Here is an 18,397-nt window from a genome sequence, read left to right as displayed (position 1 = left end):
ATACACATGCATATCAAAGCCATTAGAATAAGTTCAAAGAAATGAGCCACTTTTTTAATCTTTTTTCATAAATTGTGAATCAGTATAAATTAGCTTATTCAAAAATAAGGAAAAATATAAGAAAAATATAAAATAAATTTTGAATCCTCACAATGGCAATATTTGATTGGATAAAAACAAGCCGTAGAGATAATTTATAAATCAATGGTAATTTTTTTAAATTAAAATTTCACTGCCTACAATTAACACAGTTAAGATTTCAAACAAGAGCCTATAAAAAAAATATAAATACTTGATACACATGCATATCAAAGCCATTAGAATAAGTTCAAAGAAATGAGCCACTTTTTTAATCTTTTTTCATAACTTGTGAATCAGAGACATATTTTTAATGTTTTCCTTGTTGAAATACACACTTAAAGACCAATGATAAAAACAGGTATGCAAACATAGGGTTTATTTGGAACCCATGTTTTTTGTCTAATTTTTTTCTACAAGTTTTTTAACTACTTTATTGACAGTAATTTTAAAAAATTCCTAAAAACTTTTTAAATACACACATCAAATACCCAAACACAAACAACAAAATTTCCCTTTTTTCTTCTTCTTCCTCCGCACACGTCCATCTACCACCACTTTCATTGGCGTCGGCAATCCTTTTTTATTTTCTTTCTTTCCTGCCCCCCACCACCTCTCTCTCTCCTCCTTCCTCTTTCCTCCTCTTCCCTCCCTCCATCTTCCTCCTATGCCCTTCCCCCGCAACCCCCTTCTCCTCTCCCGGAACCCTGCCCCACTAGTTGCACGACCAATAGGGAGAGAGAGAGAGAGAGAGAGAGAGAGAGAGAGAGAGAGGGAGGGAGGGGGAAGGAAAAAGGAAAAAACAAAGTGGGAGAGGTTCTGGGTGTGATAGTGGTGAGGGAGGAAGATGAAAGGACAAAAGAAAAGAAAAACGAAAAAGAAAATTTGTTTTACCAATTTTCAAATATACAAAAAATTTTCTATTGATTCTACAATAAGTTACATTAAAGTTTTTTATAAATACCAAAAAAACACACCTTCCAAAGAGACCCATAAGTATCATAGATGTATACTATTGCAGCCTTCTCAATAAGCACAAAAAGTAACATTAAAGTGTAATAATACCTTCAGTAACAGGAACTATAGGCTTATAAATTATTAATGATGGCCGAGAATTAATCTGATTTTATTTGCTTTGGTAAGCCTCTGTTCTCATTGCTAACAACATCAAATCTTTTTTCTCAGAAGATATGCATATCTCTCTCTTTCTTTTTCATTATGACTAATCTTTGTTGTATCCTAATCATCAACCTTCTTAACAACCGCCATACTGTATTTTCCATACCATATTAGTAATATAAATTGTATCTACCATATTAGTAATATAAACTGTATCTATAGAAACATACACAATCAATAGATGACGAAACATTGATACAGCATTTTGTTTCACCAACAACTAACACAACTATATATAGCAAATTAAAAAATAACCACACTATACTCAAAAAAAGAAATTGAAGCAGTAAAAATCTGCTGAACCAAAAAAACTATCAAGTGGTTGTCTGGAAATCAAATAGAAAGATAGAAACTCAAGTTTAACAGAATACAAGAATAAGGTAAACCTAACAAAAAAATGGACAACAAAAAAACAAATTTCTCCTACCAGACTAAAATGGTAAGAGCAATTGGTGAGTTCAAAATTCTTACAGAAAGAAAAGAAATGAAAAGCTTAAACTATCTCAATGAATCATGCACTTTTGGGATAAAATATAAAATTGTCGCCCAAAGTAATGCTTCCAAAAAATAAGCAAGAAAGCACTGCTGTAGTTCTGGTCTTCAACAGCTCCAAAAAATTTGAAAAAATACAGCTGGACAATTATATACTTGGCATAGCAGCTTATAATGACCGTTAATTCCTCACAGGCAAAAAAAAAAAAAAAAATTCAACAAATGAAGAGATTAATCTATGAGGGTACTATTGGATTTATATTTCTACAACACACTTTTAGAAATACCTAGTCCAGGAGACTTCAAAGTTTAGTACGTACCTAAATAGAAGAACTGCCATAATCAATCGTATTTTTGGTGCAATACTATAAAACAAAAAGGAACTAATATAGATGAAAACCAACCAAATAGGCAAAAGGCTGGAAAACGTTTAATGGGCCAAAGCATAAGCACAAGAAAAAATGAAACCAGCCGCAGCCACAATAGTTATAAATAATTGTAAAAGATAAACCCATAAATCCAACCAACAACTGCCCCATGAAGTGTTGTACCACAAGGTTCAACAATGATTTGTGTGGTGTACCAAATTACTAAATGCTTGGATTAGCTGTTTTTGAAGGTATTTTTAAAAAATTTTGCTGTAACAGAGTTTTTAGATTATATTATGGGATATTTTCAGAAAATATTTTGAGATATTTAAGAGTAGAAGAGTTTCTAGAATATATTTTGAAATATTTTTTAAAATTTTAAAAAATTTTAAACTAATTTTTAGATTACCTTTTAGAGTATTTTTTAAAAATTTTTATTAAAAAAATTTAATTTTTGAAAAATACTCCCATCCAAAGCAAGAAATCTAGAAGGTAGTTGCATTTTGAAATTCAACTACTTAACAAGTTTTTTTTTTTTTTAAGCATCAGAATTGATCCAAGAATTTTTTTTATAGCATCAAAATTGGCCCAGGAACTTTTTTTTTTGCTTGGCCCTAATCCTATTTGCTTGGCCCAAATAGCTTAGTAGATACCCTAAATGAATATAAAGTTTAAGATGTTCGTTTTACCCCAGAGTAACTCGTACAAGCAAAAACTCGGAGAAAAGAAAACAATTTGCTGCTTCAACATGGCTAACTAAAATACCGATTCAAAAATTGACCATCAATTATTGCATTTTGATTTATAAGTTTCTAATTATTTGCCTCATATTGATTTCTACACTACGACCGCAATCTCACCTTTCAGACTGCGCAGCCATAGCTTAACATACGAGGCAAACAAACGTATCGAATTTACAAGCGAAGTACCTTTCGTACATACAATGGAGAAAACTTGAAGCAATTTAAACAAGACAGTTCAACATCTCTAGAACAGCATCAACAAGATGCTCTCCATCACCAAGGTTATCGGGCTCCCTTATAACAGGAAAACCTCCTCCAGTTCTCAATAAGTACATCTTCACTTAACCAAAACTTCATCTGGTGTCATATCTGTTATCACAACCTAGAAAAATATTTTGGCGATTTTCCACAGAAGCATTTATGTGGCAATACAATAGGAATTCTTCAGTAAGAACTGCAGTACGTTCTACAGATAAAGAACCCCCGACTCTGAGAAAAATAATTAGACATGCATCTTTATAGACTGCTAAACTTGGCCACACTTACAGAAAATTGAAGAGGCATATGACAATATGGCACCTTACTGTCTTTCAACCTTCTAAATTTGTTGAATTTCAAGCAATGAATAAACTAGATCGCACCAGCTATTGTAGTTGAAAACTGCCATGCATGACACCAAAACACTGGCTCATTCCCTCTTTTAGTTAGAAAGAGCCAGAGCAAAAAATGACCAAAGTAACCTAAAGGACTTGTGAACTCTTATCCCTGGGACTGAACTGATGTCTAAGAAACAAGGGTATCTACAAGGGTGCATTATGCATATATGTCCTCTCATAAAAACCAATCACCTGGTCAGCTACAGCCCACATAATGGCTTGGCCAGGTGGGATCCTCATTAGCCTGGGTAACAGACCCTTCCACAGGGCAAGCAACCCTTCCTCTGCATATATCGTTGAGATAGCATGAAACATGCCCTTGTACTTCAATTCACCCCCAGAACGGCTCTGAGCCATCAGTCTTGTCTTCACAACATCAAAGGGACCAGTACACACTGGGCCAGCTGTTCCTGCAAGAAATCCAGATATCATAGACTGCCAAGGTTGAAGGACTTTTCCATCACCTTCATGTTTCTTCCACAGAATCACGTCAAAAGCATTTTTGGCTGTGAACATGGCGGCCTGGTTCGTCCCATTGCGCATTACAGTAGGGGTAGCTCCTGCCCAAAGACCCCGAAGGCCTTCTTCACGAATGACAGTCCTAGCACAGTGTATTGGTCCCTTATACTTCATAAGTTCAGATTTCAAACCTCTCTGTTGTTGTAATCTGATCTTCACCACCTGAAGAGACACAATTTGCCAGCTCTATAAATAACTTCCATTATGTAAATGTAAATATTTGTTTAGGCAAAGTTGGAAAAAAAATAGAAAAGAAAGAAAGGATATATTTGTAGGCAATAACTTAGGAACATCACTATGCCGCCATAAAAAATTGTGGGCAAAGCATCACAAAGAGGCATGCAACTTAGCATTCACCAGCAAAATAACTTGATAAGAACAGAATGAAATCTTAAAAATCAAAAACTAAAAAAAAGAGAGAAAAAAGTGCTTTGACTAAAACCATCGAACTTTCACCATGAGTAAGCAATAAATGGACAAACAGAGAAAAAGAAACTGGTACAACTCTGATGAAGGGTATAGCCAATACCTGGAAACCTGGAACCATGACCAGATGGTTAAAACTTAATTAAGCTAGGGGAAATGGACATTCTGAATGTCTGATGCATGAGACAACGAACTCCCAAGTTTTGATAACAGAAAAATTTTCACAATGCTGCATATAGAGGTCTGAAATCTATTTAAGCTAAGCAAGATGAACCAATCTTAATCATGAAGCTGCCTTATAGTCCTCTAGGGTGGTCTAAACTAAATAAGCACAAATACTTGCCAGTGTTAGTCATCCAGGTTTCCAACCACATACAGCATACTTTGTTCAGGTGATTTTCAACAGATCTGAAATATTATGTGAAAATCATTGCAAATTTTTTAGCAGCACCAGATTCTGAGGCTTGTGACTTCCCACCACACACATGGATTAAATAGTAGGCACCTAGAGAAAAGTGACACTTAGAACTATATATTCCAGTCATATTCAGGCACATTATATAACAGAGAGAGAGAGAGAGAGAGCACCTATATAGTCATCACTTCAAACCATTCAAATGGGGTACCTCTAGTTAGGCTCTGCCTCTTGAGTTTATCTCATATTCTTAATGATTGTCACCTCTAATTCCAAAATTTCTAATGGATACGAAAGTGATTTTGTTTCCTTCTCCAAAGCACTTTAACCTTCAATTTCATTGATGACAAACTGATTTCCTTTTCTTTTCTAGGTGTTTCAATGGTCCTGTTGTATCAGATTCATCACAACTAGGAAACCTTAACCCTAGCACCTACTCATATATTTCCAGGCCTTGTTGTTTAATAACCTGTTAATAAATGAGCCCAGTAATCTATGTTTAGTAAAACTGTATGCTTGCATCTGTAACATTTGTTTGGTTAGAAAGTTGTATGTTTTACTTGTCAGCCCAGATAAAATTATCTATTTATCTTGGCAACTATCAAACTTAGTAACAATAGGATGTCCCAGTAATGTTAAGTTAAAGACACATGGACATAGAAGTTCTTCATAGCACCTTGAGGCTTTCAATACAGCAATGTTAGGGAAGCAGGTATGGAGAATCCTCACCAAGCCAAACCTTCTTGTGAGCAAGGTGCTAAAAGCTAAATATTTCCCTAAGGAATCTATACTTCATTGCAATCCCCCCAAAAGTGCCTCCTGGATTTGGCAAGGCTTAATGGGAGCAAGAAGTTTGCTGGATAAGGGACTGATTAGGCGAATTGGCAATGGAAGGAATACACGAATCTGGGAGCATAAATGGATACCAGAGACAATCTCAGGAATGCCAAGTACAGTTAAGCCAAACAATTGTGATTTGGAAAGAGTGGATGAGCTCATTTGCCACAACAGATGGAACAAGATCACCATATTTAGAGTCTTCAACAGAAATGATGCTGAGAGGATCCTAAGTATCCCCCTAAGTCTGTCAGGGAGGGAAGACAGCTATTACTGGCAACCACAGGCAGGTGGGGAGTACACGGTCAATTCAGGTTACAAAATCCAAATGAAGAACAACAGGAAAGTAAGGAAGGGTGGTTCAGAGGTAGCTGGCTCGAGTTATATAGAGGGGAGCCAGCAAGTGTCACAGATGTGGAACACACTCTGGCAGCTTAACATCAAGCACAAAATCAAGCTCTTCATTTGGAAATGTATACAAGGAGCTTTACCAGTGAGAGAAGCCGTGAGTAGAAGAACAAAAATAGGAGATCCAATATGCAGAACCTGTGGTGAGGCACAGGAAACAGTTGAACATCTATTGCTAACATGCCCCCACACGGTTGACATTTGGAAGGCATCACCTATTCACTGGGAGGGGGCTCAGGATCAGCAGGGTGAATTCAGAAGATGGTGGTTTAGAATCTCAGAAGCAAGGGCAAGACCAGAAGGGAAGGAACATATTGGATTGACGGCGAATATCTTGTGGCAAATATGGAAAGATAGGAATAAGAAGGAGTTTGAGAGCTCAACTAGATCACCACCACTGAGAACAGTAGAAAAAGCACATAGAGAGTGGCTGGAGCAAGTGGAAGTAGAGAAATCAAAAGATAGAACGAGCACAGAAGAAACAGCCCACATGCATGATCAACAAAGCCAAGGCAATGAAGCTCAGGGAGCTATGATCATGGACCTGTCAACAGCTACAAGGAAAGGTCAAAACAACCTAGGCATTGGAGTAACAGTTAGAACAACTGCAGGCACCAAGATTGCAGAATGGAAGCTGAAAGAAAGAAGCCTGGGGAACCAAAGTCTAGATGATGCACTAGCTTTAAAGTTAGTCTTGTGTAAAGCTGCGCAATATCGTTGGAGCAGAATCAAGCTCAACTTTGCCAACAAGGAGCTGCTGAAACAACTAACAAAAACACAGCCTATGGGGAGCAGAATGGCTACATTGCTGGAGGATATTGTGAATGTGAAAAGACTGTTTTGCATGTGCTCCTTTTGCTTGAGTAGGGAAGAAAATATGATAGATAGTAGAAAGTTAAGTGTTGATGCTTTAGGCATTATTGTGGATGAGGAAAGGAATGTTCCTCAGTGTCTTTGAACACTTTTGTAAAGTTCTCTCGAGCCGTTGCTCGCACCTGTAAATTTTTTCCCTTACTATAATGAAAGTATCCTATCGTTTCGACAAAAAAAAAAAAAAGAATAATATAATACATCCAATGATTGTTTCACCATATAATCTGAAGTGCCAAACAAAAATTCAAGATTGCATTTGCTCTCATTTGCATCACTTCAAACATAAACCGGTACACACAGTATTATACATCAACCTAAATGATCTACTAATGGTAAATTCACATAAAACTGAGCCATGGTCAATTTTAAACCCAATAAATCTAACCTCAAAAGGTGTAACAATAATGAGGGCTTCAAGCACACCAGCTCCAAACCCTGAGAGAAGCCTCCCTTGAGGGCTAAGCTTCCCAGTTTCAGAATCCTTGAAGGCAGACTGCAGGACTGCATTGGACCCCATCCGAAGTGCATACTTGAGGGTTAAATGAGTAGCAAAAGGAGTCAACCCCTTCCACAAAGCCCGAACGCCTTCATTTTGTACTATAGTGGAGCCACAGTGGATTATCCCCTTGTAATTACCAGACCTGTCCAGCTGAAGCCGGGTTTTTATAACGTCAATGGGCTGTAAGCAAGATGCCTCCACAATCCCCCCTAATGACCCTGAAATCGCTTTCATGTACAGAGGGATTGTTTTGTGATTTTGATGTTGATGTTGACTTTTCTCTGCCATTGATTCTTGAGGCAGTGCAACCGCTTATGGATTGATGCAAAAATGTGAATCCTCTTTCCCCTCGCAGCAAACCAGCCAAGCCAATGCACAGGTCAAAGTGGTCCGATTCGAACCTACAAAACCAGCGAAGGCAGCATGATGTATTATAAAATAGAACAAAACCCCTTTTGCTTACCCTCCATTTCACTTGAGTCTAAAATGCATAGGAATCCAAATTTTCCAGTCAGACCTCATAACAAGCAGGTGAAATGCATCAAATACTACGCTAGTACTGCACAGTTTCAAATAAAATAAGAATCTCAGATTCACAGGATTAATTACAAGAACTATCACAATCTATAACCAAGATTGCCCAAAAAAAAATTCCAAGATGAAGAATCATTTTATATAATATTAAACATTCAGACTTGGCAAAGAAACCGATTGAACATAGGAATGAATGATATTAATTAAATATTTAAGTTCCAAATCTGAAACAAAACAAAATCCCAAGAAAAATATGGAAATGAAGTCAGAAGAGAAACAGGAAAATTGCCCTCTTTTACCATGCCACCCCTTGATGGGTTGGTCATGCATTGGTCCACCCCCCTCTTCCTCCTCTCAAGTCTTGGTTTTCTCTTGGCATTTTAACAATTTCTGTCAAAGCCAAGTCTGACTTTAAAACCAGACAAGTAAAATGATGCACAACTAATACACAACTAGTTGGTAATCATGTTATAAAACATAAAACTAATTTTACCATACAAATAAACTCATGTAACTTTTTCTTTAATTTGATGTTTTTCTTTTCATAGTTTTTGTAAAATTAACATCTGTACTTTTTTCTTATTTTTGTAAATTATGCTCTCAAGTATCAGTTACTATTCAAACAGTTAACCATGATGAGTGGGCATGTCAAATATCAATCATTAATTAAAATCACACACTTGTATCAATGTAAAAAGAAGTGCTACATGTGAGGACTCGCAAATTTCTTATATTTTTTCTCAAAAATGCCTTTTTATTTGGAAATTATTATTTATTAAAGCCCTACCACCCAATCTTTCCACAATAAGTGCAAATAAACCTAGAAAGTAGGGTTTCACTTTTGGTTTCAAGATTGGAGCAAAATTAGGGTTTTCGCGATTTTTCGCCGGATGAATTTTCGGTACAGAGTAAGGATTAAATTTGGTGATTAAAAGTACCTTTTAAGTGAGAAATAATATGTGATTAGGAGCAATGATATAAAGTTAGTGAATGGAAAGTAAAAACCCTAGTACGTGCGATTTAAGGAAAAACGGCGCGAACCGACGGGTACCGCGCACTACCGATTGAACGCACCACTTGACCACCACTTTCTTACCATACAAGCTTATTGATATTTGAGCAAAATATCTTCTCAATTTCCAGCTAGCTTGACCGAAATTTGTGGCTAGAAATGCAAGAAAGAAAGAGAAAAAAATGAAAGGTGGTGGTGGCGACAAGTGTCGCCACCTAAGGGTTTCTTGACCAAGAGAGATGTTCTTCCTTTTTAGCCCAATTTTTGCTCATTTCTCTTCATTATTTCTGCCCATAGCCGAACTAAGAGAGAGAGAAAAGAAGAGCAAGAGAAACAAATTTCCTTCTTGATTTGCTTCAACCAAGTGAGAAAATCCAATTCTAAACCGATTAAAGTGTAGGTTGTGAGTTGGGAAGTTTGTGGAACTAAGAAATTTCAAAGGGGGTGAAGTATCACTCTTCCAAGCCTTGTCTTTGAGGTATAAAAATCTGACCATGATCCTTGTTCCTTTAAATTTTGGTTTAAGATGTTATTTAGATCATGTTTTAGCTTGATTACAAAATATGCCAGTTGTTGTGATGAATTTTGGATGATTTAAGCAAGTTAGGGTTTGATTAATTTCTGCCTAAACTTGATGTATGATTGATATATGTTGTATCCACGGTTATATAGGGGGTTTTGGTAGCAAGTGTAGCAAGAAATTAAGAAAACTATCATTGAAACTAAAAGATTCCAGATTTCTGGAAATTTTCACTCTATTCTGCCCGTTTTTGTTGCACCATGTTAGAGGCCGAATTGGGTTTGGCATAAAACATGAAAGTTGTAGAGAATGGTATTTTATAGGTGCCTACAAAATTTCAGCTCAATCGGAGCAACGTAGCCTGTGAAAAGACCAAAATACCCTCACTGTTTTAAGGTTTTTCCCAGTAGTCCGTTTGGTCAGTTTATCCAGTTTATCACGTTTATTCACTAGGATCCGTACTGATTTAGCTTTTTGCCAAAACATGAAAGTTTTAGTATTCTGTCTTAGCTTTTAAATGCCGCCAAGAACACCTTAATCGGACCTTGGTAACCTGAGTTATGACCATTCCAGTGCAGTACGGTTGATTAGCCGACTAGTTGGATTTTGGTTCTGTCAATTGCGGAATTTGACTAGGTTACATTGGAAACTGGACTGAGTGATCTTCATGAACATTGTAGCCCTGTGTCTTAGCTTCAAAATGGTATAAGTTGCACCTCAATCGGATAAGCGTAGCCTCGGATGTGTTATTTCCGCAACCGCACGTCAAATCTGTCTTTTGCTAGGTTACATTTCCGCACTTGTTATCACTTTGATTTCTGTTCTTATGTTGTTATGAGCCTATGGAACGGCTATTTACCAGAATCTATGATATGTATGACTTTGGGACTGGCTGAGGAAAAATAATGAAGCCAAAATGGCTGAAAAATTAGGTAAACACAAAGGGCGTGCTGTCCAAATTTTTGCTCGAGTGCTAGGTTTCTATTTGAACTTGTATACTTTTGATTGGCCAATACCATGACCGGCTTTCCATTTTAAAACATGATTTTTCATCCTTGGGTTCAAACAACCCTCTTCTTACTTGAAAGTCATCTTTACACGTTTTACTCCTAATTAGTCGGGTTTCTTTATTTCCCTTAAATGTTTTGCTCGATAAACTGTAATATGTTCTCTTGTTCAACCTTAGGTTTCATTGGTGACTAAGGGTAATATCCGGAATGATATTTTGCACGTTATTTTGCATAACTAGGTGAGTGTTCCTTGTTTGCTATATTTCCTTGACTTATTGGCTTGTTATTATTGATTGATAATGTGTTAAGTGCTTTCAATGATTGTTAAAACGAGTTTTCTAGGCGAGTGTGTACTTTATCGCACTCGACCTAAATAAATGTGAAATTTTCAATGATTAATGATTAAATGCTAGTTGCGCATGAATGTAAGCCGTTTGGCTGAATTGGGTCCTGCCTTTCGTTACCGATCGACTCGAGCCAGAAGCGGACTCGGTCGGGCGATATGGTGACCCTGGGTGAATTTGGTATACTCGAGTATTACCTTGTAGTCCGGCTACGTCCGGATGGGTGGAGTCCGGTCAACGTCCGGATGGGTGGAGTCCGGTCAATGTCCGGAAAGGGATGAATGAACGAACGAAGGCACGAGGGTTTTATTTCTCAAAAAGGAAATTTCAAATAATTGGAGGAATAAGGGGAAATGTCAGGGGAACGAACGAAAGAACGAATAGCTCCATGTGAGCCCGTATCCTTTTAATGAATGTTACTATTGCTTTCCATTGTAAATGTTTCTTGAATTATTGATACTCCATGTTTAATGTATTGAATTGATTGTTTGATTATCTGTTCGGAACCTCACTGAGCTTTTAGCTCACTCCTTTAGCTTTGTTTTCCTTAACAGGGGACGACGAGCAGGATGAGAGCATAGAGACTAGCCTTGTCTAGGTCTTTTGTTTCTTTTGTAATGGTTCTCGCCCTAGTGCTTGGCACGGGCTGGTTGTATAGTGAAGTGAGAACCTTTGTATATTTGATGGCTGTACTTCCTTTTGGGATGGCAATGTATATAAGTTCCGCTTTAAGTTTGGATCGCTGCCCTATTTATTCTTGTGATTTATTCCGATTTTAAATTGAGGGTTGTAGTGAACGACTGAGTCCCGGCGAGAGCTGGGCAGGCGACCCGCCGAACCCTGGGGTACGCCCTAGGGGGAGGTGGGGTCGTCACACTACATTTATTTGTGTGCGCACCTTTTCAATTGACTGTGCACTTTTTATTTGTTGATGTGCACATATATGTTACCATGTGTATTACTTGTCAACCATAGGATCTCACAACTTATTAGTCAGGCATAAGATCCCATAACAAGTATTTGCTTCCATTTAGTGTTGATTGTGATTACAACTTCTCTATCCTCATCCCACAAAAAAAATAAATTAAATTAACATCTTAAACTTTTACAGCAAGTTTATTTACTATATTTACCAGTAAAATGTGTCTACATCAACTAAATTGTCAGTAAAACTTTGATTACTATTCATTTCCGTCCAAATCATTCTTTTATTGTTCTTTGGTCTTTTAGCATATGAACTTAAAACTACTAATTGTATTTAGTAATAAACTAAGTGTGAACAAAAATCAAGTTGTTTAAACCATAAATATAAAAATCAAATGTGCACAAAATCTCGTCGCATAAGTGAACAATACCAGTGTTAGACATAAATAATATTAACTAGGTAACATGAAAATATAAACAAGTTTATTGTACATATAAAATTAAGGATCCATATAATGGGAGCAAGAAAGTTCACTTCATTTTCGTTCCTATTCGGGTTGGCTTTTATTCCAGAAAAAGCAAAACAGGGAGCCAATCCTACCATCAAAATCAACCACGCCATTGTCTAAACAACAGAATTTTATACTATAACAATTATTATTTTATTTAAAAAAATAATATTTTTTCTTACATGTATTGTTCCCATGCAAACAATTCACATGCATTATTACAAATTTTGATCAACACATGTATAATTTATCTAACAAACAGAGTAGGATCCACCCAATTTAAAGCTTATTGAAGATTCTACAGTTATCCAATATAAATGAAGCTCTAAAATTACTTCAGAAACCGAATTGTTACCATATTGCCATTTTACCCCATTTTACATATTGATCAAACAAAAAAATAATTTATGATTCATCTGACTTTCTTAGTATAGTGATCTAATCATCAGGCTAAAATTAATGGTAGATCATATTGTTGAAATTTGACAAGATAAAGGTAAGCGAACAAACAAATACAGGAAAACAAATGAAGAGGATCCTAATCACAAACAACCGATTCTTAATATTATTTAAGAATTATATATAGAACAGTAATTCCTCAACAAAAGCACCCGACCAATATTAAGAGAAGCATTTTCATGTTAACCATTTTCATGTTTTTAGGAATCACACAACCCTAGCTGTTAACCATTTTCATGCTCATATCTGTAATTGTTAAGAGTAACATTTGTTGTTCTTGTAGTATTTGTCTTATAAGATTTTTTGGTTCAGTGGTGACTTTATGTTTTACAAGGGGAAAGGACAAGGGGGAGGTTTTGACAGTCAATCAGGATTCTCAAGATTACACAACTAATGTTTCTGCTAAACACGTTGGCTCTCATAAGTTTCACGTTTAATTGAATATGGAGATATAACGGATAGGTATGATGATAGAGGTGTTACAATGTGAATTTTCCTACTTGAAATTGTTTAATAGGTAAATTTGATTTTGGACTTGTTCCAAATTTAAGAATGGTGTAATCGGAACCTCTTGGCATCTTCAAAACATGGACTGCCCCCCTCTTCTTTAATTTTTTTCCCCTTTTCTGCATAGTATTTTTCTTAGTCTCAAAAATGATGCTTAACTAACACAAGGCTTTCTTTCATGTTCTGTTTTTAAATTTTTTCTTATTCATTTCTTAAAACAAATAGTTGATAACATTAGCGATTTAGCAAAATATGGCAGCACCCAATTTGCAGCAATACACTATTTATTTTCTATTTTCTAATCCATTTTATTTGCTTTCGTCTATTCATTAAAAATTATCTACAAATCTGAAATCAAAGACTAGTTCAGAAATAGGGCGGACTGATCCAAAAGTTACTTAGTTGTTAAATAAAACTAGAAGAACATTGTAGATTCAATCATTCATCGACAAATTATACTAATTAAAGTGCTAATTCAAAAGTACAAGTCAATACTGCACAAAAATGTTAGCAGACGTACTTCATGCACAAATTATATCGTTTTATAACTACAGAGGTGTCAATCTAGTTTCTTCATTCGAAAAATTGACTCATCAACATGAAAAAGAGAACTATATTACACACATTGTTTTCTAAATTTGCAATGGTCCTTATATTCCAAAAATTTTAATATTGAAAAATAAAATATTCAAAAGCTATAAATCATTAAAAATATTGAAAATCTAAACTTTTTTCATGAATATAATTGTACTTAAGCGATTTAACAAATTACCAAAGGTTGGATGTCTGCAATGGAAATTGAATCAACTTATGTGTTTTGAATACTTTTGAGCCTATGTCGCACTTAGCTAGTGGTGGAGATAACTAAGGTTGAGACACCAAAAGCAAGATGAATGTATGAAGATTGTATACATATGTAATCTATATCTGTTTCATACTCTTTGATTCTAAATTCATACTTTATATGTATTTAAAAGCACATAAGGTGAGAATTAGCTTCTGACCGTACTCTAAATGCTCATTGCATGTACAAAACTTGATTTAAATTCAAACTTTTTGGTTCAAAACTAATATGCATAATTCTATACGTTTATGAAGCTGTTTTATAGACAACAGGTCAGAAATTCTCTTTCCTTCTATAATTATATAAGAGAGTTTTTTAACATAAATGGGTAATTAAACCTTTAGAGGCCAAGGACATTAATATCTTATTGGTGACTAATGTGTCAATTTTATACCTATGCTGGGTGTATATTTTTCATCCCCTGCATATATGTGCATAACAGATGTTTACATGTACACATGATAAGGGGACATGGATGTTATTTCATTTGAATACTACTGAATATTGAATTTGGAAATGGTCAACCAATTAACTAGTCATATGTTCTGTTAGAATGATGCTTATTAGATGCCATATAAGTCAAAGAACTATAGAACTAACATAAGGAACTCAAACCCCAAATTCAGTTTAATACTCATTAACAAAACCTTGTCTTTAGAATTGTAACAAAAGTCTTGGATATGAAGTATGAACAACACTTTTGTCTTAATGACCAAAAGAAAAATACTTTTCATTTGGAAACAGAAGTTAAAATTATTGGTTTTTCAAATTAAACCCGAAATTATAAAATACAACTAATCATCGATCAAACTCGTAATGCTCAAAAATCACAGAACAAATAAGCTTGCTGGGTCGCATTAATCACAGAGTCATTTGAACCATTTTGACAGACAACCAAATCCATGTACATTTAAGTTAAAATTCCAATTACTAGTTATTCCAATGTCCTAAATATTTTCATCTATTACCCAACCACAGCTTAACTAAGTTTTAATTAGTAGAAAAGTAAATTGAAGATTGCAAATGTTTTGGACCAATCTCAGGAAAGCTTAAAGCAGTGCAGAAACTTCGAACTGCAGAGAAAAATTCAAGGACCGATAAATGGTGACAATGCTTTTCTTCCATCTTTATTTCTTTCAACTTTCTTTTGCGCACGCGCATGTGTTTGTGTGTGTGTTTTTTTTTGTCCTTATTACTTTTCCATCTTTATTAAGCTTTGCTTAGAATCTAGAAAAGTGAGGAAATGTTAGTCAATTTGTGTGTCTAATCTGTAGGAAAGTTCAAATTGGAACTAATAATACACAAAAGTTGCAATAACCACAAATAACTCACTTTCCCGCATAGCTTTCCCTCTATTCAAACAGGCCTTCACTGGAGCAAGAATCATAAAATGAGCCACGTTGAGGATGATGGGGAGCCAAAAGTAAACCGCAATTACAAAAGGATAAATCCAAAGAGAGTGCTAAAGCAAATGAAAATTCATCACCATCAAAAGCTCAGCAAGATTCAGAAGTCATTCCTTACTATAAACTCTATTCATGTGCAGACACCATTGATATCATTTTCATTACAATAGAAATAATTGTCTGCAATGCTGAGGGTCTAGTTCTGGCATTCAGGACTCGTCTATGGTGTCAGCCCATTAATAGATGTTATTCATGAAAAGCCTAACAGATGAAAAGGTTTAATGAAGAAACAAAAAACCGAGAAGTTATTGGTAATATGCCATTAGACATGCGAGACTATCAATGCAGCCAAAGGTCACAGGTCAGTTTTAGGCCTATTAAGATTTGCCAACTTTTGTTTTCCATGAGAATTTTTAGCTTCTTTTCCTCCTCATGGATGCTCATATCTTCAAAAATCCAATTTATAAATTTTTAAACAAGGTCTCGGCTCTTTCTTCTTCCTCAAAAGGGTTGAAAATTCAAATCTTGAGCTAAAACCAGACACACTTAGGCACATTATCTGTTTTAATTGATGGGAAATTATAGCAAACAGAAGATCTTAAGTCAATAATATGTTTTCCTATCTTCTATTTTATGACGCTTAATGTAGCATGGCTGCAGCATAATGAAGCTTTTACAGTTATCATCAAAAATTCTTTTCAATGTGGCTTCATGTTCATGGTATAATTTTCTCTGCTACTTAAGTCACTTTGAGGATGTAAATTTTTCACAGAACATAACATTGTTGTTTTATCGAAGATCTTTCAAAGTGGGCAATTTCCTAAGAATAATGACATTCTGTTTCAGTCACACCTTTTAACAAGTAGGTTATATGCATGAGCAAATCCTACATTAGTAACTCACCATTTCAAACAAAGCAAACAATCCCGGATTTACATAATTAATCACTGGAACTTCAACAATCCATAACCAAGAATTGAACCAAAAAGAAAATCCAAGAGAAAGAAAAAGAATCACTTCAGATCATACTAAACATTGAAACTGAGTAAAGATGTTGATAGGACGTAGGACTGATGACATTGACGGAAAATTAAAACACAAAATCTGAAACAAAAGAAAAATTCAAGAGAAATCTTGTGCAGAAGGCAGAAGAGAAAAGAGAAAAGTGTGCACCTGCAGTTCAGCTGATGGCGATGAACACTGCAAAACGAAGGTTCTGGGGATTTATATATTTCGTCCGTCGGTGGGTCGGCGGCCCGTCGCTCACCAACCCTTCCCTTTTCCTCTCCAGATTCAAAGGCTGCGTCTTGGCATCGTCACATGTTCTGTCAAAGCCAGCTCAGACTTTACAGCCACACGATTAATAGAAATGCTCTTTGGATTCATCAGTTTTTCAAAAATTAATTTTTTAAATATTATAAAAAATTTTGAAAAACACTATAAAAAATAATTTAAATTTTTTAATATTTAAAAATATCTTAAAATATATTCTAAAAATTCTTTTATTCTTCTATTCTTAAATATCACAAAATATTTTTAAAAAAATTTTAAAATATACTCTAAAAACTATGATACAGTAAAATTTTTCAAAAATACTCCTAAACAGCTAATTCAAATGGAATATATTTAAAGATTTGACTAATGGATGCTAAATGGTCAAAAATATTTTAGATATTAATTTAAGAAATAAAAAAAAGGAAGAGAAGTCAATTTGGAAATGATCAAAGTGCAAGGAAGACAAATAGATGATTTTCGGAGGAGGCAAGTTAATTTGGAAATTGTCTAAATTCAACAAGCACAAATATGATTGGTGCATCAACATGCTAAAATAGGTTTATATTTAGGATCCGTTTTTAGTTGCGATAACTCATTCAAAAGTACTTGTCTAATAGAGATTTTAATAAAAATACTTATTAACTATTTAAGTGTTTTTAAATATATTGTTTGGAGACATAGTTCAATAAGTGATTATTGTATTAGACAATATATAATTTGAAAATTTTTAAATGTATTTATCTCTTTATTTAGTTTATAATTAGGATAAAATGATTAAATTTAATGTTTTAGTTTTAAAATTACAAAATATACTTTAAAAACACCAAATTTGAGCTTTTGATATTAGTGCATTTCACGTAAAAAAAACTCTACTCCCAATATTATGAGATAATGTTTACCACAACAGTTTAAAAGTATTTTTAACATCTAAAAGTGTATTTTTATCAAAAGCACAGCAATCCCAAACGGAGCTTTAAGTGTATTAGCGTTTGCCCACTAAATACCAAATAGGAAAAGTTTGCCCATTGAGTATGGGATAGGAAAATCCAAATATAAAAGTTTCTATAGCTAACAATGAAGTCCGAATTTCTTTTTTTCACTTTTCATAGTTTTGTTTAACATTTATATTTGAACTTTTTATTTTTGTGAAAAATCAATTTTTATAAAAAAAATTACACATAAGTGCTAACCTTTTTTTTGCCTTTTTTGTTGTCAAAACACGCAAAACAGCAGTAGATATATTGCTTAACACAAATCTTTCATGTAAGCAAAAAATTCTCACTTTGAGAGCACTCACTCTACTATAGAGAGATAAATCTCCCTTGTGGGCGTACGGAACCTTTTCAAAATTTTCAAAATTTCTAAAGGGAAAATCGTTCAAAACGTTTCTCACATTTTTTAAAATGATTTTTTTCATCCATCATTTTTAAGAATGTGCTTTTACATCCCTTACAAATTCACATTGATTAAATTTACTCCCTATCTAGATTTACGACTAGTTTTTTATCGGAATCTACCACATGCCTAGCACGTGATCATTTTTGAAGGGTAAAATCAACA

General features: G+C 34.8%; 1 protein-coding gene across 2 annotated transcripts; it reads right to left on the bottom strand.

The window, feature by feature from the left end:
* Positions 1-3,047: 3,047 nt before the first annotated feature.
* LOC113753054 (mitochondrial succinate-fumarate transporter 1) lies at positions 3,048-16,884 on the bottom strand. 2 transcript variants are annotated; one of them, XM_027297130.1, is made up of 3 exons: positions 16,736-16,884; positions 7,380-7,894; positions 3,048-4,197 (listed from the first exon to the last, which is right to left on the bottom strand). In XM_027297130.1, the coding sequence occupies exons 2-3, from the start codon at positions 7,779-7,781 to the stop codon at positions 3,661-3,663; spliced, it is 939 nt and encodes a 312-aa protein (XP_027152931.1). In that variant the 5' UTR covers positions 7,782-7,894; positions 16,736-16,884; the 3' UTR covers positions 3,048-3,660. The 2 variants fall into 2 exon arrangements, with proteins under 2 accessions (XP_027152931.1, XP_027152932.1); XM_027297131.1 differs by lacking the exon at positions 16,736-16,884 and adding an exon at positions 8,327-8,349.
* Positions 16,885-18,397: the final 1,513 nt, after the last annotated feature.

Source organism: Coffea eugenioides, chromosome 11 (assembly GCF_003713205.1).
Source record: "Coffea eugenioides isolate CCC68of chromosome 11, Ceug_1.0, whole genome shotgun sequence".
NCBI classification, from domain to species: Eukaryota; Viridiplantae; Streptophyta; class Magnoliopsida; order Gentianales; family Rubiaceae; genus Coffea; species Coffea eugenioides.
The sequence above is the reverse complement of the archived record's forward strand: the minus strand, read 5'-3'. Positions and strand labels throughout refer to the sequence as shown.